The 27,912-nt window shown below is 40.9% G+C and overlaps 1 protein-coding gene across 1 annotated transcript in view; it reads left to right on the top strand.

Annotated features, from left to right (window-relative positions):
• The first annotated feature begins 3,100 nt into the window (after window positions 1-3,100).
• The window catches only part of zdhhc17 (zinc finger DHHC-type palmitoyltransferase 17), a 28,455-nt gene continuing 3,643 nt past the window's right edge, over window positions 3,101-27,912 (top strand). The window contains exons 1-16 of the mRNA XM_046378817.1: window positions 3,101-3,208; window positions 11,293-11,396; window positions 12,695-12,817; window positions 14,041-14,118; window positions 15,591-15,735; window positions 16,015-16,079; window positions 17,068-17,230; window positions 17,406-17,531; window positions 18,735-18,877; window positions 19,983-20,083; window positions 24,986-25,110; window positions 25,991-26,053; window positions 26,149-26,242; window positions 27,264-27,347; window positions 27,442-27,599; window positions 27,813-27,907. Of these exons, the coding sequence (XP_046234773.1) occupies window positions 3,146-3,208; window positions 11,293-11,396; window positions 12,695-12,817; window positions 14,041-14,118; window positions 15,591-15,735; window positions 16,015-16,079; window positions 17,068-17,230; window positions 17,406-17,531; window positions 18,735-18,877; window positions 19,983-20,083; window positions 24,986-25,110; window positions 25,991-26,053; window positions 26,149-26,242; window positions 27,264-27,347; window positions 27,442-27,599; window positions 27,813-27,907 (1,730 nt within the window). The 5' untranslated portion in view covers window positions 3,101-3,145. The remainder of the gene's footprint in view (window positions 3,209-11,292; window positions 11,397-12,694; window positions 12,818-14,040; window positions 14,119-15,590; window positions 15,736-16,014; window positions 16,080-17,067; window positions 17,231-17,405; window positions 17,532-18,734; window positions 18,878-19,982; window positions 20,084-24,985; window positions 25,111-25,990; window positions 26,054-26,148; window positions 26,243-27,263; window positions 27,348-27,441; window positions 27,600-27,812; window positions 27,908-27,912) is intronic.

Genomic DNA, 27,912 nt, shown 5'->3' with positions numbered 1-27,912 from the left:
ATATTGTACGTTATGACCCATATTTCCGGTTGCAATTTTCAAATTAAAAGCCACATAAAAATCATTTAAATTCAGCAACATTTTCTTCTCTTGTTCATTTTTATCAAATTAAATTTGCCTTAAATTTAAACTGCAAATAAGGTTTTAGTTACACAAATATTTTCTATAGGCAGTGGAGACTTTTAAAGGCAGTTTATAAATAACTGCCTTTAAACGTCTTTCCATACACAGCAGTTTCCTTTTGTGTTATCACCCAGAGTTCTTTAAAAATTAGCTTTACAGGGAGACATTAAATTTCCACACCAAGAAAAAAAGATAAAACTTGAATATGGAGTTTGACGAAACCTTTCTTTTTTGTGCAAATTTTAAAAATAAACCTTTCATCATAACATCTTACATTTCCTCTGTCATAAAGTAGAATTCTGTTTAATTCCTTTTTCATATGAGCAGGAATTTTTTTGTATTTTTTAAAAATTGTGTATTATTTATTTCTATCAGAATATTCGTGTGACTTCATGTTTCTTACATTCATGCAGTTGAGTGTAATGTTGTCTCAACATTTATTAAATTATTCTCCGTCTCTCTGATGTTTTTTTATTAGACGTCTTGCTATTTTGTGCTGAATGTTCTAAAAAATGAGTGTTTTTTGTATCTATAACTGCAGGTAGTATTAATAGTGCTAGTGGAAATAACTTTCTACCAGTACTTCCGATATCAGCGCTCTGGTCCTCACTTTATTTTGAAGGGCAAACACTCAATATCCCGTCTCTAACTTTTATCGGGCTAATTTTACGCAACAAGAGGAGACTTCCTCCCTTGATTCTCCTCGGTGATCATCTGATTTGCCTGGCAGGACAGGACATCAGAAACACGTGATGACTTCAGTCTGTTCATTCGCTTTAAACGCAGTTCATCTGAACGACTCAAATCTTTGACAGAGATCACTTGTGTATGCATGTCACGTCATGTTTTCTTATAATCAATGTCACTTTAAGGGAGTTGGTATTATAAACCTCACCTCGGTGAGGTTTATAATGGAATGCACATATTAACCATACTAATTTAAGTATTAAATGTAACGAAATCCATATTGACTAAAATTTTATTTGTGTATGTAGCAGTGTAAATATTTTATGTAACATTACAACCCATGTCTTGCATGCTTCTGGTAGTCTTTGCTGTAAACATACTAAAATACCCTCTTTAATGAATGTTTCATGATTTTATAATAGACATACTTTATATTTTTATCATATTCTTTAATGCAATTAGGGGTATACTGTAAAATCTATCGGTTTATAAACTGTACTGTTTTCAGTCAGGGAGCTGCACACATGCATGCTCGACTAAAGAGTGACATCCAGTGGCTGATAGAGGTATAGCACACATGGATCGACAGACAAATGAGTCACTGCAGCGTTGTCCATGCTTTCCAGTGGCTGTCTTCGTCCTTCTTGTGAAATGTGAAATATCTTTCATGTCTATAATTATAGAGGTTACCTCATGACTGCATATATTTTGAGGTTAAACATCCTTAAAACTGTCAGATTTTGTTTGCATCTTTGTGTTTCCATTTCAAGATCTTATGCATCTGAGACTTAACCCTGTCTTGTGGAGCCTCTGTCACACCTTAATAATTTAATCAGTCTTCTGTTTTCTTTGGGGGCGTTTGTTGTCACAAGATAATCTGAATGCTGTTACATTTCTGACAGTGAGTGTTTTGTGGTGTAAATGTAAAGAAATATATGAAGAGTATGCTCAAACATTTGCTACACCTTCAATTTAAGACAATTAGCAATGACTTGACCTTACACACATATAGAGTATGCACACATTATGTGTGCTCTGCATACTTAATTAGTACATATAGGATCTTCAGTCTACTATTATAGCTGTAGGCATATGCATTCTCAACTCATGCAGTTGCTCTGATGCTGAAACATGCAAACAAATAATAATAACTTAATGATAGTTAATGTTTGAAGAGTTGATTTCAGTAACTGAATTACTCAAATTACAAATCAAATCAGCGGAACCAGGCTGCAGCTCTGACATTATTCTTTGAGTCTACAAAGGAAAGCTTGCTTTTTTTTCTTTCAAACAAAACTTATCAGACCAAACAGAGAATGACTGAGCTTGCCTTGCATCTGGCCACTAAATGCAGTAAATGTAAAATGACTAATATATTGCAGTGTAATTAATTCAGCAGCAACACATTTTGAAATAGTGTGTTAATGCATGAAAAGAATTACAGATGAATAGTTTTAAAAAAGAGAGATTCTGAAGACATACTTTTTGGTATTAAGTTTTTGTCCCCGTAACTCTCTCATTATTTAAAATAGAGCTGGTCTGGCTGAGTCTGCTGTTGGTGTCAAATTCACAGTTGACATCGGGACAAAACCTTACATTGGGCTCCTTGTAGCCTTCCTCTTGCCTTCTTTGGTATTGTCCATATGACCTGCCTCATTCAAGGACCCTCAGTGCAATGTCCAGACAACATATTGTGTACATCAGTAGTTCCTGGGCACTCGATGATCAGTGGGCCCCTGTGTGGTGGCACCATTTGTCCTGTTGGATAATAATAATTGGCATGGTGGATTCTAGTATTTCCACTTTGCTATAATGACAGGACAGCATTAGTGATGGCTAACCTCACTCAAGTCCTGTTTATGCAAAGGGAAAGTGAAATATTATACATTTTATTGTACCTTCACTATTATGAGAAACGAACCGTCATCTGTGTTAAACTATGTATTTTGTAATACACACCGAATAATTCAGGTTTTGAGCCTGTGACAACACATAAGACTTAAAGTCAGTGGGATTTCTTCATTATTTCCATATTTGCTTGCCTGTGCATTAATCTGTCAAGAGACATACAACATGCTATTCTTACAAAAAAAACACTGAGGGAGCCTCCTGTAGTGTTTGTCATTACAATGTCTTATCTTTTTGCTGTTTATCAGTATCCAACGTCACTGGTTATGATATCATTATATATTATTTTATTATACATTATGTGACCTATATGGCCTGTCTTTCATCAGTTTTTTTTTCTGACAGCTACCTTCTCCTCCTCCTCTGTTTGTTTCCCCCCTTCACAGCCTCTCGTTTCCCACAATGCTCAGCGAGCATCACCACCAAGATGGCCGACGCTATGGAGGAATATGAGAAAGAAGCTGGCTGCGTCCCTATTCTGCATCCCGAGGTATGGTCCATGGACTTCACGCCTTCTCACACACACATGAACATACACAAATCGTATAACGCCAGCCTGCGTGTGGGTGGCTGTGTGATTTTGCCGTTCTTTTTTGGAAACCCCGATGCCCCCTGCAAAACCACCGGTGGGGGGTGGCAGGTAGCTAACGATGCTAAAGGTGCTAACGCTGGCCCCCTCCTCCTGCTGCATTGCAAGTAAACGCTGGGCAGATGTTCGTGTTAATGTTAAGCTAGGTGGTGCCTTCCCTGGTAATGACGCCTGGGAAGCTGGTAAACAAGATTGTAAGCTGTGTGTTTAAGTCTGTAATGGAAAAAGTAACGTTAATACTTAATCCTTACAGTCATACGGCGTTAGCTCTGTAGCTAAACTGGTAATGTTAGTGCTGATTGCTTTAGCTGCGATGATGTAAATTGGGGTCAAGTGTTTATTGGTATATTAAGCTATCCATTCGGCAATCATAAGAAGACATGTATAGCTACGAATGAAAAAAATAATCAGCTTCCTCTTTTAAAAACCATATTTGGTTCTTGGCATGAATTTTTACAGTCACCCTCAGTCAGTGTTAGCTAAAGAAAACCTGCAGTGGTTCCTATTTGTTGGGACTGTCAGTAACGCTATCTGTCAATTTGTCATTTAGCATCCGTCATTTTAGTTATTTCATGTCTTTGAAATGTCGTTATGCTTGGATTTGAAACCGGATAATCAAAATGGTGATTGTTAAATGAACAATGTAAGAGAATGGTCAAGTCATTTGTCCAATAATGATCGAAGGAAATATGTCATTGTTTCTGAAAATGATTGATGTCAGCATTGATAGCTAAACACACAAGCTAACCCGGCCGGAACATATTTGTTTACATTGCTCTCTTTACCTACTATGTTGAAGTTGTAAACTCATTTGACCCCAAGTCACCCATCCTTATTATTTTTAACTCTTTGTATAAACTATAGTAACCACAATCCTAGCAACTTAAACTGCGTCTGTAGAGTCACCTCATTATGCTGCATCACGTGCACACACTACTGTACCAGGCTACAGAGCATGAACACACTGTTAGCTCTGAGTGCTAAGTGCTAGGTTCTCTTAGGTTTTGCATATCCGGTACAGCCTGATTATCAGTTATTATGTTTACTTGGTAGCTAGTCTAATCACCAGGAAGTAGTATGTTTTATACATGCAGTAGTTTACCGTAATAATATTTGGCCTGTTTTTCCTTCAGAAGTCCTGTTATGCTTGTTGGCTGGGAGTCAGCAGGTCAAGTAGGCTGGTGTATATCTTAAATTGGTAGACATTTTTCCTGATTTCATTAAAGCACTGATTGTAATAGTCTAATTCATTTCAGATAAATTTATTTCCATTGCTTGATGGCTTCCCAGTTCATACATGATTCCATAAAGGGAAAATGTCATTAAATGAAACAAAACGACTGCATTCATAAAGGTAATACTGTATGTTATGTTATAATGCTTTGATTTTCTACATAAAGGAAGGAAACCCAGACAAAGGAATGTAGTAGTTTGTAATGTCACGTACGACTAGAGATTAAATCTTTTTGTTTGAGTTTATGATCACCTTTTCTGCATTCAATGCTGCAGTGAAACTTAACACCACTGAAACAGTGGGTTTATGCCCACATAATTGTGATCTGAATCATTCAACATATTTCATCTAACACTCCTCTGAAACTAGATTGAATGCAGGTTTACTGAAAATGATGAGAAACAAAGAGATCTGCAAGTGTGGAGAAATGGGTGATGGTGTTGAGGGAACTGAAACACACATGTTTGGTACATCGGTTATGAAATTTTCTGTAATTTTGAGGTTTGGCAATGTTTTGTTTGATAGCAGTCTCATGACTGGGTCAAGCACTAGCTGACTGTGTAGCATGCTTAGGAGACCCATGTCACGTGCTTCTATATGAAAACTGTAGATCTGGAGGACTTGCTGTGCGTTCTAAAGCTTTTAAACACACACTCAAGTCATTTTAGAAAACAGCTTTTCTTAAATGTATGTATGTGAAATTCCTTTGTTGATCAATTTACACAATATATTTTTACATTTATATGTTATTTCTATGACATGTGTGCACACCTGGTCCTATTCACATTTGCATTCAAACTGCTTTTTCTGTACTGTAGATAAAATGCTTCCTCTCTGTGGCACTACAATGTTCAGGTGTAGACTCACAGTCATCTTGCTGCTAGTTCTTGCTTTCTCTTGAAGACCTTTTCTCATTGAATCTTTTGCGGGGGTTGTGTGGTGGTGGTGGGGTGTGTGTATCCTGATTAATGGAAATGTAATTATCTTCTGTTCTTTGCTCCCCTGACACAATGAATTGTTAGAGATTTCCTTCTTTCGTTGTTTGTCTGGATGTCACTTGAATGGGAAGTCTGAGACACCTCAGACCAACTTAGATGAGTGGCCTTGTCAGTCTGGATTCAGCGCTGGAGGCTGAGCCTGTGCTTGACACTGCACATAGATGTACCGATACAAAAACACATGAAGACAGAGGTGGCTGGTCATTGTCAGCGTCCAGCTTTACTAAACCTGCTACACTGGAGGCAGAGATTTAAAGCGGGTAGAAAAGAAGTCAGTGTCACTGCATGGTGGAGCAGAGAAGGCTTTTGTGTGGGAGTGAAGGTAAAGAGTATTTTTCTTCTGCTTCCAGCCTCCATGATCATGAGAGTTGTCTTCATTGTTTAAACGTCCATCCGTTGCCAATGAAAATCTATCTGACTTGTTCTGTCCTCACCCTCTGACTCTCCCCATGAAGCACACGACCCAATGAAACGCTAGGGCTCAATGTTAACATTTTTCCTGGAGACTGCTGGTTTGTCTGAAGAGAAATTTGAGAGCACACTGAAAAAATGTTCAAGTAACACTTAACTTTGCATATTTATGCTGTGCACGTGTTGGCCTTTCTTGTTCAGCTTCCAGACCGCAGACAAAAAACACGGGGGAAATGTTTGTTTTCCTCCAGGGAGGATGTCTACTCTCACTTCACAGTTAACCCCGTTCATGTGACTTTTCTCGGTCTTAAGAAGCTGCAGCGTGTGTTAACTGACACATTTGCTGCCAAACAGACGATTTACTACTTACTTACTGCTGTTCCCTTTGCATTCACTGTCATTTGGTGCTCTCTCACTGACTCAGCCACACACACTATGCCCTGCTGCTCTAAACAAATGTTAACTTATAGCCTGTCATGCCTATACTTTCTTCAGTGTTCACCTGTCTCTCACTGGTCACTCACCCAGAGGTTCTGAACAATTGTCAGATTTAGTGGTAGTTTGTAATTTTTGCTCACATGCTGTGCTCGTAAATTCCAGTTCATGGATAGCGATTTTCGGTTGCAAGTGAAAAACTTGCACTGTTGAGCCCTGAGTGTACGGTTACCTAGAATAAAGGTACAGATTTCTCTGGGTTTGAACATTTTTGGAAATTTAGGATGATGTAATCATATAACTCAACAAAGTATGTAACTCAAATCAAGTTGTTTGTAGACATTTTAATGCGTATTAAAATCCATAAATATTTAATGCATATTATCTACATGTATCATTAAGAGAAGGGTTGACAATATACCTTTTGGCTGTGCATCTGCCTTTGAATATGTGTGATGGTCGAAGCTTCAACATAAATGTAGTTTATTTTCCTGTATGCTTAAACAGGCTTGGCATAAAGTTGCTCCTCTTTTCGGCAGGGTGCTGCTTGGAAACTGGGTCACCACGTAGATTGTAGTGGGAGCAGTGATGCTGCACACATAAGGCACCTGAATTAGAGCATCAGAAGTTTGGTTGCACACTCACAATGGCTGTGGACCTTTTTTTTTGTTCTAACTAGTACAACAGTTGTAAACATTTCCCCTCTCAGGGAATGTAAGAATAAATGTCCTCTGCTCCTGATCTCATTAAAAAAATGCAAATAAGTGTTCTTGTATAAAAGGGGCATTAAGGTGGGGGAAACATTCATCCACTTGATTTGATAGTTTGCATGTAGTGCACAACAGAAACATTCCTGCCCCCCCCCTTACCTTTTTACTTCCTCCCGATCCATGGATGTAAACCGTGCATTGAATATTGAATTAGTTCCTGGAAATGGGCCTTATGTCAAATCAAATCTGACTGTGAGCTATGGTGCTGCAACCAGGAAGAGGGAGAACATTATAGCAGTTAGCTCTGGTCTTAGCAAAGTAGTCATTGGTCATGCACTGAAAAAGCAATTTTTGCCATGTGTTTTCCCTATTAAATTCTCAAGTTCAGCATTGCTCGCCCTTATTCCGTTTCTGTGATTACTACTCTTGCTGCTGCGACTGTTGATTCTACTGGAATAAGCCAATAAACGTGCATTTTCAGAAATAGTGCTGTTTAATATTTTTAGCTCAAGGCACGTGACCCCCCCCCCAGGAGTGGTTACCATATGTCCCACTGACCAGCTCCATTGACTAAAGCCAAGCCTGCTGCCTCTCTGAACAGATGAGGTTCCAGCCTAAAATCAATGGTTAGTGAAATGTATAATATGTTTAATTGACATTGTCATTGTTGTCTACTTAGTTATTGTAAGCATCACCAGTGAGCAGGTATGTGATTAAGAGGTGAAAAAACAGCACAGACTGTAAATGCCATCATGAGTTATTGTTTTTTTAGATGACAGCAGGGCCGTGGTGACTGGTAAGGTGTCAGGGGTTATCTCCGTGCAAGGCTGAGACGGAGAAAGTGATTAAACATCTGCTGGTGAGTTTAGAGTCGGGCCCTCTTCCCCCGCCGCTTGTCTGACAGGGCAGCAGCTTCTCTCAGAATGAATTGCAAGCACTTTTCTTCAATTGAATATCCATATGAAGGACGATGCTTTGAGTTCCGTAATTTCCTTGGGCTTCTCTTTCTCAGTCTTGAGAATGTAATGTCCAAAACTTGGCAGTGAAAAGTGCCTCCTGGCAGCTTTCATAACTTAAAAATATAGGTTGGTCACCTTCATTTACCCTCTCTCACGTCCTCCCCCTCAGTCTGATCCGCTCTCTAAAATAAAATCCCTCCTCTGCTGCTGTTAGCTTATGTTTTCTTTATTTATTCTTTGTATTATCACACTAGTATCACGGCAACATTGATACTTTCCTTACTATTGACTATTTGGCAATGGTTGGAAGCTAAGAGTTATTAAAGACTGGTTTTTAATCATCTGACATGTTGATACACGTGTAGAGATGGTTTTTGAGCTTTGAGATAATCAGACACACATCGCATTGCTGAGAACATGACTATATGTATGTCAACCACAAGGAAAGCAAATTTCAGTTGTGTGTTGCATCTGTAATTTGATGGAATTTCTTGCAAATAAAAGATACTAAGATACCACTTAAGTCAAGCATCAACTGACATACATACATACAGGTTCGGTTGTGTGAATGTATTTCTGTTTTGTGTACACCCAACGCCAGTAAAGTATTTAAAAAAAATATAACAATTGACAGATTTGTTGCAAGTTGTTTTACCAATACATAGCCCTATGTAATAATATTGGTTTAACCATGAGTTTAGCTATGTCATTACATATAAAATGAAAAAATTGCCAAAAAAATAAAATTTTCAAATTGCAATTCAAACAGCTACAAGTCACATAATCAAAGCAGTCAGTGTTTAAAGGTAACCCTTTAGTTTTTGACCTGCAGTAGCATGAGCATGGTCCACCGAGGTTACTCTTCAAACCAGCACTATTATCAAACTAGAATTGTAATAAATATTGATCATTATGGAAAAAAAAATGTATCCTTTTTTGCCTTACCCCCCCCCACCCTAGTTAGACATGTTCTTAAAATTGTTCAGCCCTAGTTAGTCAAGTGTAAAACAAAACCTGTCTGTAGTTTTTCTCATGCACCCTCTCCATCTTGTTCCTCCACCACCATTCCCTGCAGAAATGCTGGCTCAGCACATCCCTGTGGCTCTGTAGGGAGGGCCAGGCTCAGCTCAGAGGCTCCACAGCACAGCTCTGAGTCTCTGTGCCCCCTGCCCGCCCCCCCCTCGCCCCAGGCTACCCAGCAGCTTTGCACAACCCTGCCACGTCCTCGGCCCCCTCCAGAGGCTGCCTCATTGTTTCTCACCGTTATTTGCATTCGAGCAGCACCACAGCCAAAGACGGCTGAATGCCTGCTTGGAAGTTGAATAAAGTATTTTAAGATGATGATGTTATTGAAATACCACAGTTCATCACAGTCTTGACCCTGAATTTGATTCCAAAATTATTATTTTTCGTCTGAATCTTAGGTTTGAGTGGTTCTTGTTAAATAAAACTAAATTCATTCCTCTTGTGACAGGAAATTAGAAGTGATTTAGTTTTGTTAAACAATAGCTTCAGTTCACAATGGCTGTGTGAGAGTTCTATGTTAAGCAGATGTAGCCCTTGTTTCCGGGTAAGGGAGGCTAATTGTGGTTTCCTCAGCGTTACTATGGAGGCTAATTGAATGTGAGTAGCACAGTCGCCACATCTGTGTGACAGATTAGATTTTCAGCAGCAGCGGCAGGACTTGACAAGCCTGTCTTTGTCCTGCAACCTTTAGCTTCCTCTTGTAATGCAGTGGTCAGTTACTGAAATTATGGCTGAGCAATATCAACAACTTTGCAGTGTACCAATTTGCAGTAGTCACATTGCATGGCATGCAATGTGTGAAAGCAAATGAATTCAAACATGTCATGCTAAAGCTTTTTTTTTTTTGCTGCTGCTGCTGCAAAAGAAAACTCACAAGGTCTTTATTTTCCATAACTAGTGTACAAGAAAAGTCATTTTATGCTGTAGGTCCTATGTAGGTTAAGCAAGCATTTAACAGTGTTTGAAATGGAAGATTACATGTAAATAAGGCAACTGTGACACACAAGTCCACTTGTCCACAGTCACAGATTTTGCCATGCTGTTTATGCTTTGCTATATTTATTCAATCTTCAGGACACCACTGGAGCAGTGTGTTTCTGGGTGCTGGGTCTCACTCTTTGCTATACAAAAACACAACCTTGTAACGTTAGTCACTGACTTTAGTGAAGCTGGACTGCCTCAACTCTTGCTGAAATACAAAGTGTCCCGATTGACAGACAACTTGGCTAAGTAGTCTAACTGATTCTAACTGTGGCTGCTTTTGCCATACAGCTAGAAATCCTATTAGCTGACTCAGCCCTGGAGCACAAGGAGGCCAACCTGGCAAGAAAGCCACTGCTGTAGTGTATTCCATCCATCAGTCTCGGAGGCTGCATTCAGTCCCGGTACGGCCAAGTTCATTGGGGACCTTCAAGTCCGATCAGAATCAGCTAATAAGACCACTAGCTGCATGGCAGGGGACTTAAAATATTCAGGGCTATTAGCTGCTGTAAACACTAATGGATGTCCACAATCCTCAAGTTCCTCTCTAGCTTTCTGTTTTTACATGAAACACATAGATCGTGCATTCAGATAGCAGTCTAGCTGTTTCAGGGTAGCTTAAAGTTTCACTCCACATTTGTTCCCCTGTTGGGTGTACATCTGTTGACCCTTCTGATTGCATTTTGTCAATATGGTGAACAAGGTCTAGCAGAAATTGCCTTGAAGGTTCAGTAAACAAACATTTCATTTGCCATGTGTTGAAATTATAAACCTACAGGCTTTCCAGTTTGTCAACCCAGTGTTGACTTTCTTAATATTTGATATTTTTAATATTGCAGGGAATTGGACAACTTGTAGCCTACCTGTTAGCATGCATGTCTTGTATCCAGGCTTGATCCTTACCACAGCGGACTGGTTTTGACTCCAGCCTGAGGCCTTTTGCTGCATGCCATCCCCTTTCTCTCTGCCTGTCTTTCCTGTCTTTCCCCAGCTGTCACTATCACAAGGAAATATATAGGTTTTGTGAAGAAGTTCTGTATACTATAAAAGATTTTATCCAAGTTAACCTCCTTCCTTTGTATATTATGAATTAAGTATATAACATAACCTCACCCCACAGTCCATTTGGTATGTTCCAACATACTGTTGGCAGTCTCATAAAGCTGCAAGACCTGACTAACTTATCTTTATCTCTGCGCTTCTTTCTCTTGTCTTCTCTCTTCCATTTCAGGAAATCAAACCCCAGAGTCATTACAACCATGGCTACAGTGAGAATGTCAGCCGTAAAAACCATGTGGATGACTACAGCACATGGGACATTGTCAAAGCCACACAGTGAGTGGATAATAAGTGTGTTGTTGTCTCGTGGTCTGATTATGCTGCAACCCCAAGGAACTGTGCATGAATTTGTTTTGCTCTTAAAATTCACTGTCATCTTGACTTATTGACCCATTGTTTTCCCAGGGTTTTGGGGGGAATTCTCCCCTCCTCTGCTCCGGATGTCTTTAAGTTACAGTGATACATGCTGGCTTGCTTAGGCCAGCCAGTTATTTAAACAGTTAGTGAGGCAAGTCCTTACCAATGTTACAGCAGTGCAGTGAATACACTTAAAGTGGACTAGACAGAGCAACATCATGAAACACAGAGAAAATTGAGTTACTGCTATTGTTACAGTAAGCTAACTTGGAGAGCACATGCGTCCGCCAAGGCCAATAGTCTACGCTCCTGTGAGGTCGGACTATGGGCTGAAAACATAGTGACCAGGTTACACAGCATAGATAATGACAAGAACCAACAAAGATAAGGCTGTTTGCAGACTTCATAAAAAGCAACTCATCAACAACAAACAAAAGTCACATCTACTCGATGCAACCCAAGTTATGCATGCCCTCTCAAGACGCCTCGTGCTGCTGTATGACACTACACCTGAAACACAGAGGGCAACACAGTCTCTCTGCGACCCGTGATGGATGGATGTGGCCAGTTACATGTTTGTGTAACAATCACTGCTCACTGTGTCCTAACATCACACATTGAATTGAAATGAATTGCTCATATCTTTGAATTTGCTCAAACCTCACTTTGTGAGTAAGCGACAGCCCAGATTGACATTTTTAACTACTTATTCACTGGTCCAGTGGGAACCTTCGTCATTGCTGGAGGGTAGCAGGTTTACTTGTTGATTAATTTGTTTTTGCCTTGTTAAGATGACAAAACATTTTAAACCCGGAGATAACGCTACCACATTTTCAACTGTGGTTTTCAGATTCAGCACATGCCAAAGCATTAATTTCCAAGCACAGAAAAGGATGAGAGAATGTAGGCGTCAAATGGAGAACTGTGGAGATGTCTTCCTGATAAGACAATGGAAGCTTTGTCTGGGTTGTTACATTTGACAGCAGCAGATTTATGTTTGATGCTTTGATTTGAGGTTAGGAATATCCGCTTTACGACAGCCACTGTCAAGTTCTGCCACAGTGTGGGTGCCTTCTTTGGGTCTCAGTATTTGTTTATCTGTTTTTTGCATGTGTGTACACTTAGTCACCGTGTCTGTGTGTGTTGTATTTCAAACCGTGTCTGTCCTTGTATTTATTTATGAGAGACTTTAACACCTCTCCGTCGCTCATCCTCAGGTACGGTATCTTCGAGCGCTGCAGGGAGCTGGTGGAGGCGGGCTTCGATGTTCGGCAGCCAGACAAAGAAAACGTAACGCTCCTCCACTGGGCTGCCATCAACAACAGGATAGACTTGGTCAAGTGAGTCCAGTCACGTTTTGTATGAAGCTGGTTGGTGGCAGGAGTGATGAGATTAGAGACTAGAGTCTGAATCCCAGGGTTAATTAGAAATATGTATTTGTACTGGTCAGTCCCCAAGTGTAAAATACAAAACAGGAAGCCACACAGGAGAAATAACTGTGCTCACGTGGCTTACCGTAAATAAAGTTTAGGATAAATAATACATAGACAAAAATAAAAAACAGTTTTCTTTCACAGGCTTTCAGGTTTGCTTGTTGCTATTAAAGCTTTCCTGCTGAGCTTTCTTTCCCCATCAGAGGAGAAAAACCCAGTTCACAGCCACACACTCAGATGAACCCTTGCGCAGTGAAATGGTGTTGACATCAAGTTAGCGCTGAACTGGCTGATGTTGCAGTTATGTTAAGATGTGGAAGACAACATAAATGCTCTCCTGCTGCTGGCAGTGTCTGACTGTCTCTTGTGCTTTTCTCTAATTGCTGCTTTAAGTTGGTAAAACTGCTCGTGTCAAGAGTCAGTATTCAACCCTCCAGGCAGATGCAGTCCTGATCTTTTGTGTCAAGATGTAGCTTTGAGCCCCCAAACATAAACTCTTTATTCAAATTGATTATTAATTACAGAAGTAAAAGCAAGTAAAAGTAAAACATTTTGTATGGAAACCTTTGTTGTATGTATAACCGTATATATGACCTTTGTTGTCAGATCATATCAGTACACTGTGATTTGAATGCAGTACAAGACTCAAGACTATTCATTATTAATCAGTTGCAGATAAAGTTCCAGTATTATCAGTTATCTGAACATATTTCATTTTGTTTGGCTTTGTTTGGCCCTGACCCCACGTGTAGCACTAAAGATGATTCTTGATTATTATAAATTAATCGTCCAATTATTTTCTCAAATAATCAATCACTGGTTAAGTCTGTAAAATGTAGTAGTGAAAAAATGTTCATGACAGTTTCTTAGAGCTCAATATGACTGGTTTCTGGTATGGTATTACATAATGTGTACAGTTTGTATTGCCTGCATCCTGCGTCCTTCTGCCGCTTCCTTTTCTCATTAAAAGAACAACCAGCAATCACTCACACACATCACAGCAGTCACTCTGTTGTTGTTTATACCGGTTATAGAACCCACCCCTTGAACAGATGAGACAGAAAGAGATCAGATTCATGCATAGATGCAGTATTAACTTCCATCTGATGATTGTGTCTGTGTGTGTGCAGGTACTACATATCAAAGGGAGCCATAGTTGACCAGCTGGGAGGAGACCTCAACTCCACACCTCTGCACTGGGCCACCAGGTAACACACACACACACACACACACACACACACACACACACACACACACACACACACACACACACACACACACACACATACACACACACACACACACGCACGCCACAGACCACATACAGTGTCTGCCATTTGGAAGAGGTATTTAATCTACAGAGCCCTTATTTTAACGTTAGATATTATCCAAGCCTTAAAAATAAAATGTTTCCTTTCATTCCTTCAATTGTTAACACTATCTATAAGTAACTGTAGAACATGAATTATGAGAATTATGCTACACTATGATACTTGTGATTAAAAAATGCCAGTGAGTGACCAGCTGTGCTACCTTCTTTGTAAAATGCAGTATAAAACATTGTGAATATTTATGAGTGCTTAATAATGATAATTATGCACTGTTATAGACACAGTATTATGAGTGTGTTTATAATGCCTTATAGACCTCAGCTCCTTAGAAAGCATAACCCAGAAGGTATCTGAACCTGTTGCACAGCTGGATTTATGTATCTCCTCTGATTGGCCGTAAATGTTCAAATTATTATTTTACTGCACCTTTCAGAGTTGAAGTTATTGAACTTGTCAATTGTTCCAAAAGTCCAAGCCCACCTTGCCTGAGGACATCAGGCCTGCTTCCTCAGTATCTCGTTCTAAATCCCTCCGGCAAACACTCATTCAGGAAGATATTCCAGTTCACCATCATCTTCTCCTTTATTGCCGTTTTAATATTCACTGCTCCTCAACACTGATGGTTTACGACTGCGTTCTCCATATCCACTCGTCCTTCTTGCTGTTTATAAATGATCGCTCGATTGTGCTGTAAGGGACAGGTCACACACACACACACACACACACACACACACACACACCGCAAAGCAGACGGGGGTGCATGATGCGCTCTCTTCCTGAATTATTGATAGGTTTGACAACAAGCAGCTACACCCTGCACAGACACTCAGAGGTCCTGTGTCACCCTCCATGCACCTCGCCTCCAACCAGACAATGACCTTTAAAAGCCCCCAGCCTCCTCTGTCTGTATGAGCTCAGCCATTTAGACACAAGGAACTAAGTGCTGGGTGTTACAGGCTTTGTCTGCCACATACAAATACATTTGAAAATCTCAATATGCTGTAGCTGTAAAAGCATGTGACGAATCACTTGCTAGGCCACAGAGCCAAACATCAAATGATAAGAGCAGACATGAACTGAGTCCTCAATATCACCCCAGCATACAAGGCTGCTTCATTACATGTTCAAATCTAACAGTTCAATACCAATGGGAGTAAATGACACCCTTACCTGTGAACTGTTGAGTTAAGCCTTGTGACCCTCTGAAAAGCCCTTCTTTAACCCAAACTGCCTTCTTCAAACCTGAAACATATTGCTGCTCTTTTTATTCTGTTATTTCGTGTCTCAGGCTGCTGAGGAATAATATCCTATTTTAATTAGGTGTTTGTTTTGTGTTTCTCCTCCCTCAGACAAGGTCACCTATCCATGGTAGTACAGCTCATGAAATACGGCGCAGACCCATCTTTGATCGATGGCGAGGGCTGCAGCTGCGTTCATCTGGCCGCCCAGTTCGGCCACACCTCCATAGTGGCCTACCTTATCGCCAAAGGACAGGTAGGAGACACCATCACTGCACCTTATTTGTCAAAGAGACCAACATGATCGCACAATGCATAAAATCATCTGACGGGAGAACTTTAGTGTGATTACTTTGGTCCACTGGGATATTGGTGTTTGTGCCATTTGGGTCTCATCAGCCACCTGGGGACAGAGTTTTAAAAGCATTCTGTACCGGTGCCCTCCATAAGGGGGAGCCCTGCTCCTGCTCTTTGCATTCTCTCTGTCCTCCTTTACTTACTTCACTTTGTTTATTGTCTCTTTTCTCCCTATCAGGACGTGGACATGATGGATCAGAATGGCATGACTCCTCTAATGTGGGCGGCATACAGGACACACAGGTGTGTATCTGAAGTACTCACACTGAACCACAGCTTTACGATTTAGTTTTGTTTGCTGTTATGGCTCCGTCTGTCTCGGCAAGAAATCTTAAAGTCAACGCAACATTGAATACATTCAAAATCGAGAAACTGATGACACACTGTGAACAGGTTTGCTAAAATCCATGTACAAGCTGGAGCATGTTTCTGCTGACTGCAGCCACACACGCCTCTTCCTCGTGTATACATGACTGTTCATCCGTTAGACAGACTGCTAACACAGGGGAACAAGTCCCAGTACTGCCGCCTGGCTTCATTGGAATATTCCTTGATAAGCAAGTTTGCTAAGATAAAACTGCTATTTATAATTTAGTCGTTTAACTGCTTGCTCCATGAGGTGGAATTACATCATTAGCAGCAACAGAAGGAGGTGTACCATGACAAGGAAATTATAAAGAAGTAGTACTTTCTTTCAGTGCCGGTACAGCTTTTTACAAATACATGTATATGTTTCAATGCCAGTTTCTTATTTTTCAGCTCAGGTTTTACTGTCGCTGTTAAAGCCCATTGACATTGTATATAAATATGTGCGACATGTCCGACGTTGAAGCCAAAACGTCTGGAGATCATTTGTTGATGGACCAAGCTCAGAGTAAAAAAAAAAAATCTCCAAAGGCATTTTCTGTTATTTTTGGCAGCTGTTAAAGTAATGAAATGGTCATTTTTCCGCTAAGTTTGTTTTTAATTTGTTATTTGAAGCTGTAAAGGGGTGTGAAACATTATGATTGACAGCTGAGTGCTGCTTACAATCGGGTCAGGGGCTGTTTATGCAGGAAGTCAATACCACAGCTTCATAAATGTCACCAGTCCACGATGTCAGCTCTCACAGCTTTGACATTTTGACTTATATGTACAGTGGGAGGAAGTAGAGACGCATCATGAGCGTTAGCCCCGTAGGTTTAAACTAGTTAGTCTCAGCTTTATGCGATATTATCCGTCTCTGTGACAGTGTGGACCCAACACGGCTGCTACTGACCTTCAACGTTTCTGTCAACCTGGGCGACAAGTACCACAAGAACACAGCGCTGCACTGGGCCGTGCTGGCCGGCAACACCACTGTCATCAGCCTGCTGCTGGACGCCAACGCTAACGTCGATGCACAAAACATCAAGGTAGCGCCCTCCCCCGTGGCCTCATCCGCTGTCTTCATGTGCTTGTATTGCCATGTTATTTGATAGTCCAGTTCATATGAGCAAATGAAACTCTCACTAAGAATGATGGAAATTCAGCTTTAAGATTTCTTTGTGATGGTAGACGTGTACAGACATGTCTGCTGTTGTGTTTCAGGGTGAAACTCCTTTAGATCTTGCCAAGCAAAGGAAGAACGTTTGGATGATCAATCACCTACAGGAAGCGCGACAGGCCAAAGGTTACGACAGCCCTTCATACCTGAAGAGACTGAAGATGGACAAGGTACACGAACATATACAAACACGTGCTCAGATACATTACAGGATACATCAAAAGGCAGTCATGGAGTACACAACCTAGAGATGCTCAAATTTGATACTTTGGGCTGCAGGATTTTTTGACTCCTTTAGGGATCATATTTGAACATGTACACAACTTTATTTCTCAGTTCAGACACACACGCTCAGACCAGCCTTTCCAGTGTGAACTTGTTTCTCTGCTGCAGGTATCTCAACAGAATGTCTGTGGTTGTGATTACTTTTCAGTCTAAAGCTGTCAGCTGTGTTCTGCTCTTCAAAGTCTCCTGTCAGACCATCTGACAGGATTATGTTTGACATCACGACTAGCGGAAAATACAGCAGTTTATATCGGCCAGTCTGACCACAGTGGGTGGTACTTCACATGTATCTTCATATTAAATACTGCTGAATCAGTCACAGTCAAAACAGACAGAAAACCTCAGTGTTTTAGTCTAGTTTCTGTGTGCTGGTAGATGATGTGTAAATTAATAAATTTATTCTGTTTGATTCTATGTTTGTTCTGTTTGGGGGGTTTGTTTGTTCTCTCTGCTTAAAACTCTGTTTTAACTCTGCTTTAATGTGTTCCTGTCTTTCCACTTGTCTGCTGGGATATTGTTAGTTATTTAAGGTAAATTTTTGACCTAGACAGTAAGTTTGCATACAAATAGATGACTTAAATGGATTCCCCTTCTCCACTTAGAGGATTTGTGTCACGTTGTTTATACATATGACAGTTAGATTATAGTATAATTGACTCAAATTGAGGTCTCAGGTATGTCTCAACTTGAGTTTGATTTGTAGTGTCAGACCCAGTGTTGTAGTGAGCAGAGCTTCAAAGGCCGTTTGTGGATCTGTGGATTTCATCAAACTTGCTTGGTTTACTGTTTATCTTCCTCCACAGTGTTGCCAAACATGTAAAAATAAAAATGTCTGATAGATTAAAAGGCAACAGCAAATTTGAAAAGCCTTTAAAGCTACAAAATGCAATCAGTGGGACTCTTTCTTCCCATTTGTGTCTTGTTTCTTCACTTGTCCAACTTATTATTGGTCTCTTATTAATCTTCATTTCTTTCATTACATTTTCTCCTGTCTCTGTGTCCATCTTTCCTTGGGGTGTTTTTTTGCCCCTCCCACCCCTCATTCGCCACCTGTATCCACGCGTCTTCATCCTGTCCTCCTGCTGCAGGAGTTCAGACAGAAGGTGATGCTGGGAACACCCTTCGTGGTCATCTGGCTGGTCGGTTTCATCGCTGACCTGGACATTGACTCCTGGCTGATTAAAGGCCTCATGTACGCTGGCGTCTGGGTTGCTGTGCAGTTCCTCTCCAAGTATGTCTCAATACGACTATCATGTGTTTTTACAATAACAAATAAATCTGTTTCATCTGTTAGTCTTTCTTACTCAGTTTCCAGACTGTAGTCGAGGTAGTAGAGGAGATGACCTCCTGGACGAAGTCCATTCTTGCTTCTGGACTAATACCAACCAATACAAGCAACACACAAGAATTTCGTTTCTGCTTCAGCATGAGAAGCTGCTGACTTTATGACAAACCGTACCCAGCAATGTACACTTACTGCTGTGTCCTCACTGCATGAAAAACCAGATTTGCTCACTAATACTCAGCAGTCCATGGCTGTTTCCAGCCTGTAAAGTCCGTGTTTGCCTGTTCCATAATTTGTAAGGAAGGACTAACTGGCAGTGGCTTGCAGCTCACGCTTTCTTGCTCAGCCACGCAAACGCAAACATAACGTACCGTTCTATCCTTTAAAGGAACTCCCTCTGCTGTTATATCATGTCTCTAACCTTATGTCATACTATGTGTTCGATTGATGCTCCATTTAATCCAATGAATGTCTTTAATCAAAATTGTTTGAGTATTTTTTTTAGGGTAATGATGTTATAAATCATGACAACAGACATTCAGAGCTTCATCGAAAATCTCAATATAAGCTTTGAATATTTAAAAAATGACATTTGATACAGCCTTATTGTAAATGTACCATACGCTGGCAGTGACACATACACACAAACACACACATTGCACCCCCTGCTTAAAGCCCATTACCACTGCCATCTGTTCCTGCTGGTGTAGTTTGTTGTTAGCTGTTAGCTCAGTGACTACAATAACACACATTACCCAGTATGTTAACATTATACTTAGTGACATTCTCGGAATACCTCCTTGGTGAAAAAAAAAAACAACTGTGACTCTGATGAGTCCAACTGCAGTGTGTCATCAGGTTCTGATTAGGTTTATTTTCACTGCCATTTGACTACAGGGTTAAGATCACATACTCAGGTTCACATTGGTTCATATGTGCTACAGTGAGCAGCTTCCACATTGGCAGGAAGAAGGTCTTGATGCATTGAATGCAAAAGTTGTCGCTGCTGATGACCGCGACGCTCCTCTTCTCTTCTTGTCTCTTTGTGCAGGGCTTTCTTCGACCACTCCATGCACAGTGCTCTCCCTCTGGGAATCTACCTGGCCACCAAGTTCTGGATGTACACTACCTGGTTCTACTGGTTCTGGAATGATATCCTTTTCAGTGCGAGACAGCATCAGTTTTGATTTGTTTTCTTTGGTTTTTCCTGAAAGAAATAGTTTGATGGACGACAAACAGAGTGCAGCTGATCTTAGCTTAGCATAAAAAGCCTGAAAACAAAGGGAGGTGGCTATTGTCCCAGTGTAACAAAGTCTGCCTGCCCACTTCTCTAAAGCTCACTAATTAACACATTATCCTCTGCTTGCTAGGTTTGTATAAAAACTAAAGTATAAAAACAACAAAACAGTTTTTTTGTGTGAACTATATTTTTGCCTGTTGCCTGTTGGATGCTCCTGGACAAACAGGCATATTTGCTAAAAGGTTACACCGTTCCATTAAACACCATAACTTTTTGGAGAAAAAACACAGCTGCAATTTTATCCCGAGATCAGCTGTGTCAGCAAACTGGGTCTAGTAATCACAATGCAAACCAACCCAGCATAAATGTGATAAAATGAAACTGGGGTGACTTCCCATGAGGCTTTACTCTGTGCAACATGAGATTTAACAGTCACACTTTACAGAGGGGAGAAAAAAAACAAAACATTTTTCAGTTTAAACAGTAAAAGTTTTTCTAATAGCCGTGTTGCCATATGCTACACTTCAGCCTGTGTCAGATGCGTTACATTAAGACGTCATTTATAGTTTTGACATTTAACTGATTCTTGAGTCTGTACAGAAGGACTTGCAGTGTGAGGGAAAGATTGCGTGTTTTGCTGGAGGACACTTCACTTAAAAGCATTTGGGGTGTTTCTGGGATCAAGCACCAACCTTTCAGACTTTTAATAATGGCCTCAAAATCCTTAATATCCTTAATAACGTGGAACATTAACTAATAATAACAATAACTAATTTTAGTCTTTATTTACCCACAATCCACTTGTTGGTAAAGCATGCCAGAGCTCAGAGATGTGGCACAAACTGTTTACTGGAAAAGCGCAGTTACGTTGTGCTGGCTGAGTCAGGCTATTTATTTATACTTGGCTTTTTAGCAATCGAACAAGTCATACAGCATAAGCCAAAAGCTTTTATGAATCTGTTAGGCAGCTTTGTGAATTTACCAAACATGTGGTGTCCAAGAAGGGAGGATCTCGATGAAATATGGAGCTTTTTACTGCTTTCTACTGCATGAGATTCATTGCGTTTGAAGAAGGCAAAAGATTACCAGGAAGAGCGTTTGTGTTGACAGGCTGGAACATCACTAAGATAAAGATACAGTGGATGAAAGGAGTGTGCCTTTAGAAAGGTCAATGCAATGTGCTGAAGGTTTTGGTGGATATTGTGTTTATCAGATGGAGGCATGAAGTGCCACAAGCCCCAGGGTCTCACTGTGATGAATCTTTGAGTGAAAATGTCGAATAATGTGTGTCTAAATGAGCATGCTGATTAGTTTTGAGTTCCTCTGTTAGAATTGTGAAAAGAGTGTGAATGTGTAGCAGCTGCTGGGTAAAGCATAACTAAGCCACTCCGAATAGGCTCTGTTGGCCAGACTTCGGCTGCTCGGAAGTTTTCTTTTCTTTTCTTTTTGCTCCCTGAAGAACTGCCTTTCTGTTCGGAAGCTGCTAATTGCAGGAGGTGAGAGGCCTGTTGTTGTTTGTGGAAGGCATTTAATTTTAGGCCTCATTACACCACTAATGGGAAGGGAGAGAAACATGTCTCTGGCCTGAGGTTATTGAAGAAGAGAACTGCTCTAAGGTCTTTTTGCTTCTTTTAACATGCTGTGTTTGGAGCATGTTAGTCATGGATGTGTGGCGTGACATTCACCTGCCCCCTTAGCCGGGGTTTCTCTGGTAAATCTTTGTTTGTACATGGTTCCAAAGTCTCTCATTTGACTGCAGACACGTTCTTTCTTGTGTCAAGACATTTGCTGATGAAAAACAAGTTCTTTCAGGCTTCCCTTTTGTCCTCCAGCTATTGGGGTTGTCATTATAGCCTTGTATCCACCCTAAATCTCTTTCCCGTAATGCTGTCTGTCACCTTCCTTCTTTTAGTTGAACGACATGCTGTTTCATGTTCACAGACGTGGACTGTCTGTAAACTGTGGTGAGTCTCTCACTCAGGTGGACACTTTGCTTCTTGTCCAGGTGCCTGCTTACATACAAATTAGCACTTCCTCTTATCACATTTATTTAAGCAAATCAAGTGATTTGCAAATCTGTCGGACTGGATAATTGGATACTTGTTTTAACTAGAGGTTAATAATAAATTCCAACATAACGTATGAGTTAGACTGTGTGTGAAAGAAAGTGTAAAAAGCTACTTGAAACACTCATACTTACAGGTGGGGTGGAAAGCCACTTGGTATACAGAAGGGGCAGACTCTGTGTATTTCCTGGAAGGCATTCATAGTCTTGCACTTATTGTACACGCTAAAAGTAATAGATTGTTAAGAGTGAGTAATGACTGTTTGAGTTACTTTTCACAAACGCACAAAAGAAACTTGTGGGAACCTTGCAAAATCCTATTGTTTTACACCAAATGTTTGTGTTAGTTTTTTTTATTTTAGAAGTTTGTTTGAAATTTGCACTGAATTTGTGAGGCTAATATTAGATTGAAGTTTTGGAAATTTCCAAAAAATTTACAACCTCCCCAATTCTGACATGAAAAGCTGCAAGGTGAGGGTTTTGGGGTTTTTTTTTTTCAACCATCCAACCATTTGTTTAAAACCTACTGACGTCTTTAGCCTCCACTGATATCTTTCTTTGTATTCTTCAGTCTGTGGCGTCATGGGAGGCATCAGTTTACTCTCTGTGGCCCTTTAGAGTGCGGTTACGTAAACTGTGGAATGAGTTCCATCGCGGGTCACTGGAGTTTAACTTTTTGTGTGAGATTCCCATTTAGTGAATATTTGTCAAACTTGGATTTGAAGATGAGACTATAACCCTTTCTTTTTTGTGTCATGGGTTAAGATTAAGATGTGAAAGGAGACAATTTCCATTTCACCTTTTACTGTTTTGGATGACCTTTTCATTGAAATACTTGAAGGAGATGATGCAGTGCAGACTGAAAAATGGGACTTTGCTGTTGTTATTCTACATTTCTCATTACGTCTCTAGTTAGACTCCCTTTAGGCAGCACTGTATTTTGCAAACCTTTCGTCAGGCTTCCAGGTTAAAACATTTTATCCTCCAGGTCTGACCCATTTTCTGCCATGGTGAGCTCGTTATTCTCCCCAGGCCTGTGGTTGAAATCAGATCAAGTGACAAGGGTGGAGCTGTGTGACGGTACTTTTTTGCCTTTCCCAGACTCGGATCATATTTTTCCTCAGGAGTATTTGCTTATAAATGTATTTCCAGCAGGTGAACATCCCTGCCAATTTGAAGATGCTTTTTTTTTCCTCAAAAGATTTCATAACTATCATGAATTTACCGTGGAGTTTTCTACTGTACTGATGTAGGGTTCATGTCATTATAGCATGCCGGTGCATTGTGGCAGTCTTAAGATACCAGACTGATAAATCTCGTTCTTCTTGCTTGGTCTCTGCTGTCAGACGTTATGACAACCTTGTCAAACATGCCTCACCACTCAGCCTTTCTAAAGATAAATGGGTGCTAACTGGAGGTGATGACCATCTCTCCCCGAGGAAGCATTGCAACCCATTTATCTGACGAGCTGCGTTGATCACTGGCACCTTCTCTGCAGCTCTGCTGGTCATTGACTTAGCAGTCCAACGAGGCACTCTGGGGAGTGTTTTGATTATAAATTTCAGTAGAGGATAATGTCAGCACCCAGGTCTTTATGGAGACACTTATGAAGACCAATGGCTTCGTGTGGTCTTCAGGGACTTGTAGAGGCTTCTCTCACTCTGTCAGTGCTTATCAGTGCAGTCATTACTCTACTGGTGGGATGACCACGAAAGCTGTGACAGAATGTTTGGACATGTGATTTTTGTGTTTATGTGTAACTGCTACTTTCCCAACAGACCTCCTGGGCTACGAACGTTTTTTAAAAAATGTGTTAGACATTTATGTTCTCCTCAGTATGAAGGACAATGGGGTTAGGGTTTGGGATGGCTAGCACCACCATCACGTTCTATCAAAACACTTGTTACCCTCAGACAGGGGCAGGCCGATTGTCAGCCTCTGTGAAGCTAACTGTATTAGAAGTCTGTTTTGGGAATGTAGACCGGAAGTGCCTTTAACCTGCATTCTTTCTAATTGCCAGCAGGGGGCAACTCCACTGGTTGCAAAAAGAAGTTTGATTGTTTGTAAGGTTATGAGAAAATAAGGCTGCCTTGCACTTGATTTATTACCTCAGTAAGAAGTTTCTTAATGAGTTTATGGTCTTAATCACTAGTGTTAAGTCTTCTTCAATACAGCATGCTGTTCATTTTGTAAATTAGGGTCCCATTTACAGTAAAGTAGAAGATATAGCAGGGTCTGCTTTAGGGTGTGGCTAACTTCTGATAGAAAAGTCCTCCACCCACCAGTCCTCTCCAGCTCCACCCTCTTGTCTAAATGTGGTCGCTGGTGTAAAGAAAACAAAATGACAACAGTTGTAATGCCAAACTCGAGGCTTCAACAGTAGTCCACAAACCAGTAGTGGATTTACAGTTGATGTAAACAGGAAGTATAATGTTACATCTGTGTATATGTTTTCATTTTGACTAACTGGCACCATTCAAAGCATGTTGAATTGGCTATTAGCAGTTTCTGTTTCCACTGATATACTGTACATCTATCACTGGATTGCTTTGATACTGAAGAGAGCTTGAAAACATGAATATTCTCAGGCAAGTTCTGAAGGGAGTCTTTATACTGTACTGTGGTTAAAATGAATAGGATTTTATTGTGGTTTAACATAAAAAAAATAAAAAAAGAAAGCCAGGGGTTGACATACTGGACTTAAAAACAACAAAGTGTTTGTCCACCATGCTCCTTAACCTCGCTGCACATCTCCCCTTTGCCACTGTCCATGTGCCCTTCCTGATAAACACCATGGCTCTGTTCTACAACTTTGGCAAATCCTGGAAGTCTGACCCAGGAATCATCAAAGCATCAGAGGAACAGAAGAAAAAGGTAAAGTTTCAGACAAAAAGCAAGCAGCAAGCACTTTATCCAATCTAAATCTGTTTGTGATGATGTTCTCTTGCATTCCAATCAGATTTCACCACACTAAGTGTTACTGTATGTACCTTGATTACAAGCATTCTCATCACATGTGCTTGCTGGGCATGTTTTTTTTTTGTTTTTTTTTTATGTTAACCCCCACCCCGTCCACCCCCTAAATTGTATTCTGACATCACATGTAATGTTACTTGTGTGAAAAGTCCAGTTCTGTTGCCCACGGTCGTCACCCTCTCTGTCCCTCATTATTACACTCTGATGGAGGACAACAGAGGCTGTGTTTCTTAGCAGGCCCGGTGATTGATGAAGAGCTAAATTTACACTGCATTGTTAGCACAGGAATCGTCGCTGTAGAAGCTGGTCAGCCACCCCATATCAAAGGCTTCAAAGCCTTCCTCTCCCTGCAGAGGATCCCCTTCCACCTCTTGTTTCCCTCTGAGGTAGCTGTAGATTAGCATTGTTGTATCTTTAGTTTATTTGCCCAGTGATAAGTTGTAAAAGCAAACTGATAATGACGCAGAAGGAAGCGAGCAAATCTTATTTGTACATATTATTTTAAAAAATGTACGACCCTTATGAAACGTATTTCGCCTTGAAAACAAACTCATGAGTGAATTAAACGGTAAATCCCCGAGGAGCTTTTGTCCCAGCTCGTCGTGAATCAGCCGAGCTTCCAGTGTGATCGTTCAGCTGGAAATCCCACTGTCAGTAGGTCTTTTGTTGCGGTGCCAAATAGACCTCAGTAAGATGAATTTCTCAGTGGTTCATTCATTTTTCCCTTGTCTCTTGTCTCTTTTAAATCCTGCTTTTGTTTCTTGTTTCCTTCCTCCAGACTATTGTGGAGCTGGCAGAGACAGGCAGCCTGGATCTGAGCATATTCTGCAGTACCTGCTTGGTAAATTCCTCTTGAAGAGAAACTGATGATCCAAACAGAGGATATTAGCAAGGATAAAACAACATTTAACTGCCCGTATGTCCGTTTTGTTACAGATACGGAAGCCCATCAGGTCCAAACACTGCGCCGTGTGCAACCGCTGCATCGCCAAGTTCGACCACCACTGTCCCTGGGTGGGGAACTGTGTCGGTATGTCCGCTACGCCGCAGATTTGTGAGGATGTCAACAACACTTCCAAACAACAGCCTGCTTGTATTTTTCACCTCACTCTGACAGTTTTTGTATCACTTCCATATTCCACTTTAAGAAGCAGCATGAGTCTTGACGGCTGCCCTCTCACTAGCCAACAGAAAAACCCAGTAAAAGTTCTGGTTACCGCATTTCACATCATTTCAGTAATTTAATTTTCCACTAGCACGTCTCCCTCCCTGCTAGGTACGTTTTAACTAACATGTTCAGTGACAGAACAAACCCTGAAGAACGTAATGATCTCAAAACAAAACGGTTGTGGGTTATTATAGGTTGTAAAATAAAATCTTTATAACACAGAGGCTTAGACAAAACATCTCAGGGTAAACAGTCTCAGATAAGGACACGACAAATGGTGGCAAAACCACAACACTGCGAGAAGGAAGATGGATGCAGGACATAAAGAGGGGAAACTGAAGCTGTGTGTTCACTGCTGTGTCAGAAGGCGCCTGTGAGGCAGACCGGAGACGGTGGAGGGAGGAAGGAGCGTGGTAGCACCTTTCATTTTGAAGGCAGGTGGTCAGGAAGAAGCTTGGAAACTGAACAAACAACTGGGACCAGGGGCCTGGAAAAAGATGAGAAAGTTTCCACCTGGTCATGTCAGCAGTCATCCTCTCTTATCTCTACTGCCGTCAAGCTCCTCAGTTTGAACTCATCTGCATGAATTTGTATGTGCAATGGAAGCTCCATCACACAAGTCTTTTTTTTTAGTCGCGCTAGCTGTGTGGCTCTGTGGACGCCAGTGATCTGATTATGCATCTGTGTGTCATGAGCAGATGTTAGCGTGCTAATATGGAAATAACAAAAACAAGATGGTGAACACAGTAAACATTACTCGCTGAGCTTTACAGCCGCCGTTCAGCAGAGAGCTTTCACCTCCCCTTCAGGCGGGAGAGGCAGCCAAAGCGACAAACCAAAGGTGATCAGAATGAGACGTGACGCGTTTGCTTCTCCTCCACAGGAAGTGGGAATCACCGCTACTTCATGGGTTATCTGTTCTTCTTGCTCTGCATGATCTGCTGGATGATATACGGCTGCATTTCCTGTGAGTAGAAAGCCCCTCTTTTCAAACACCCCCCCCCCCGTCTCTCCGCTTCACTCATCTTCCTCTTCCTCTTCTTTGTCTCTTTTCCTCTCAGACTGGAGGATCCACTGTGCCACCAGTTACGCCAAGGATGGTTTCTGGCTCTATCTGACCCAGATCGCCTCCTGCTCTCCCTGGATGTTCTGGATGTTCCTCAACAGCATTTTCCACTTCATGTGGGTGGCAGTGCTCATCATGTGTCAGCTCTACCAGGTCTGGATTTACATTTAATGCACAACACAAGGCACACTGAAAACATTAATGAGGATTAGGATTTACAATTGAGCTTTTAATATGGAAACATAGATTATCGCACCTTGAGCTTGATGTGATGGTGTGATATGTGATAATCGGTTTGAATTTCCGCAGATATTTATGTCTGTTACGCTAAGATTTCTGTGAGATAACCTCTTTTACCTCCCTCAGATCGCGGCTTTGGGAATCACCACCAACGAGAGGATGAACGCTCGCAGATACAAGCACTTTAAAGTCACAGCCACATCCATCGAAAGCCCCTTCAAGTAAA

Source organism: Scatophagus argus, chromosome 22 (genome assembly GCF_020382885.2).
Source record: "Scatophagus argus isolate fScaArg1 chromosome 22, fScaArg1.pri, whole genome shotgun sequence".
Classification (NCBI taxonomy): Eukaryota; Metazoa; Chordata; class Actinopteri; family Scatophagidae; genus Scatophagus; species Scatophagus argus.
The sequence above is the reverse complement of the archived record's forward strand: the minus strand, read 5'-3'. Positions and strand labels throughout refer to the sequence as shown.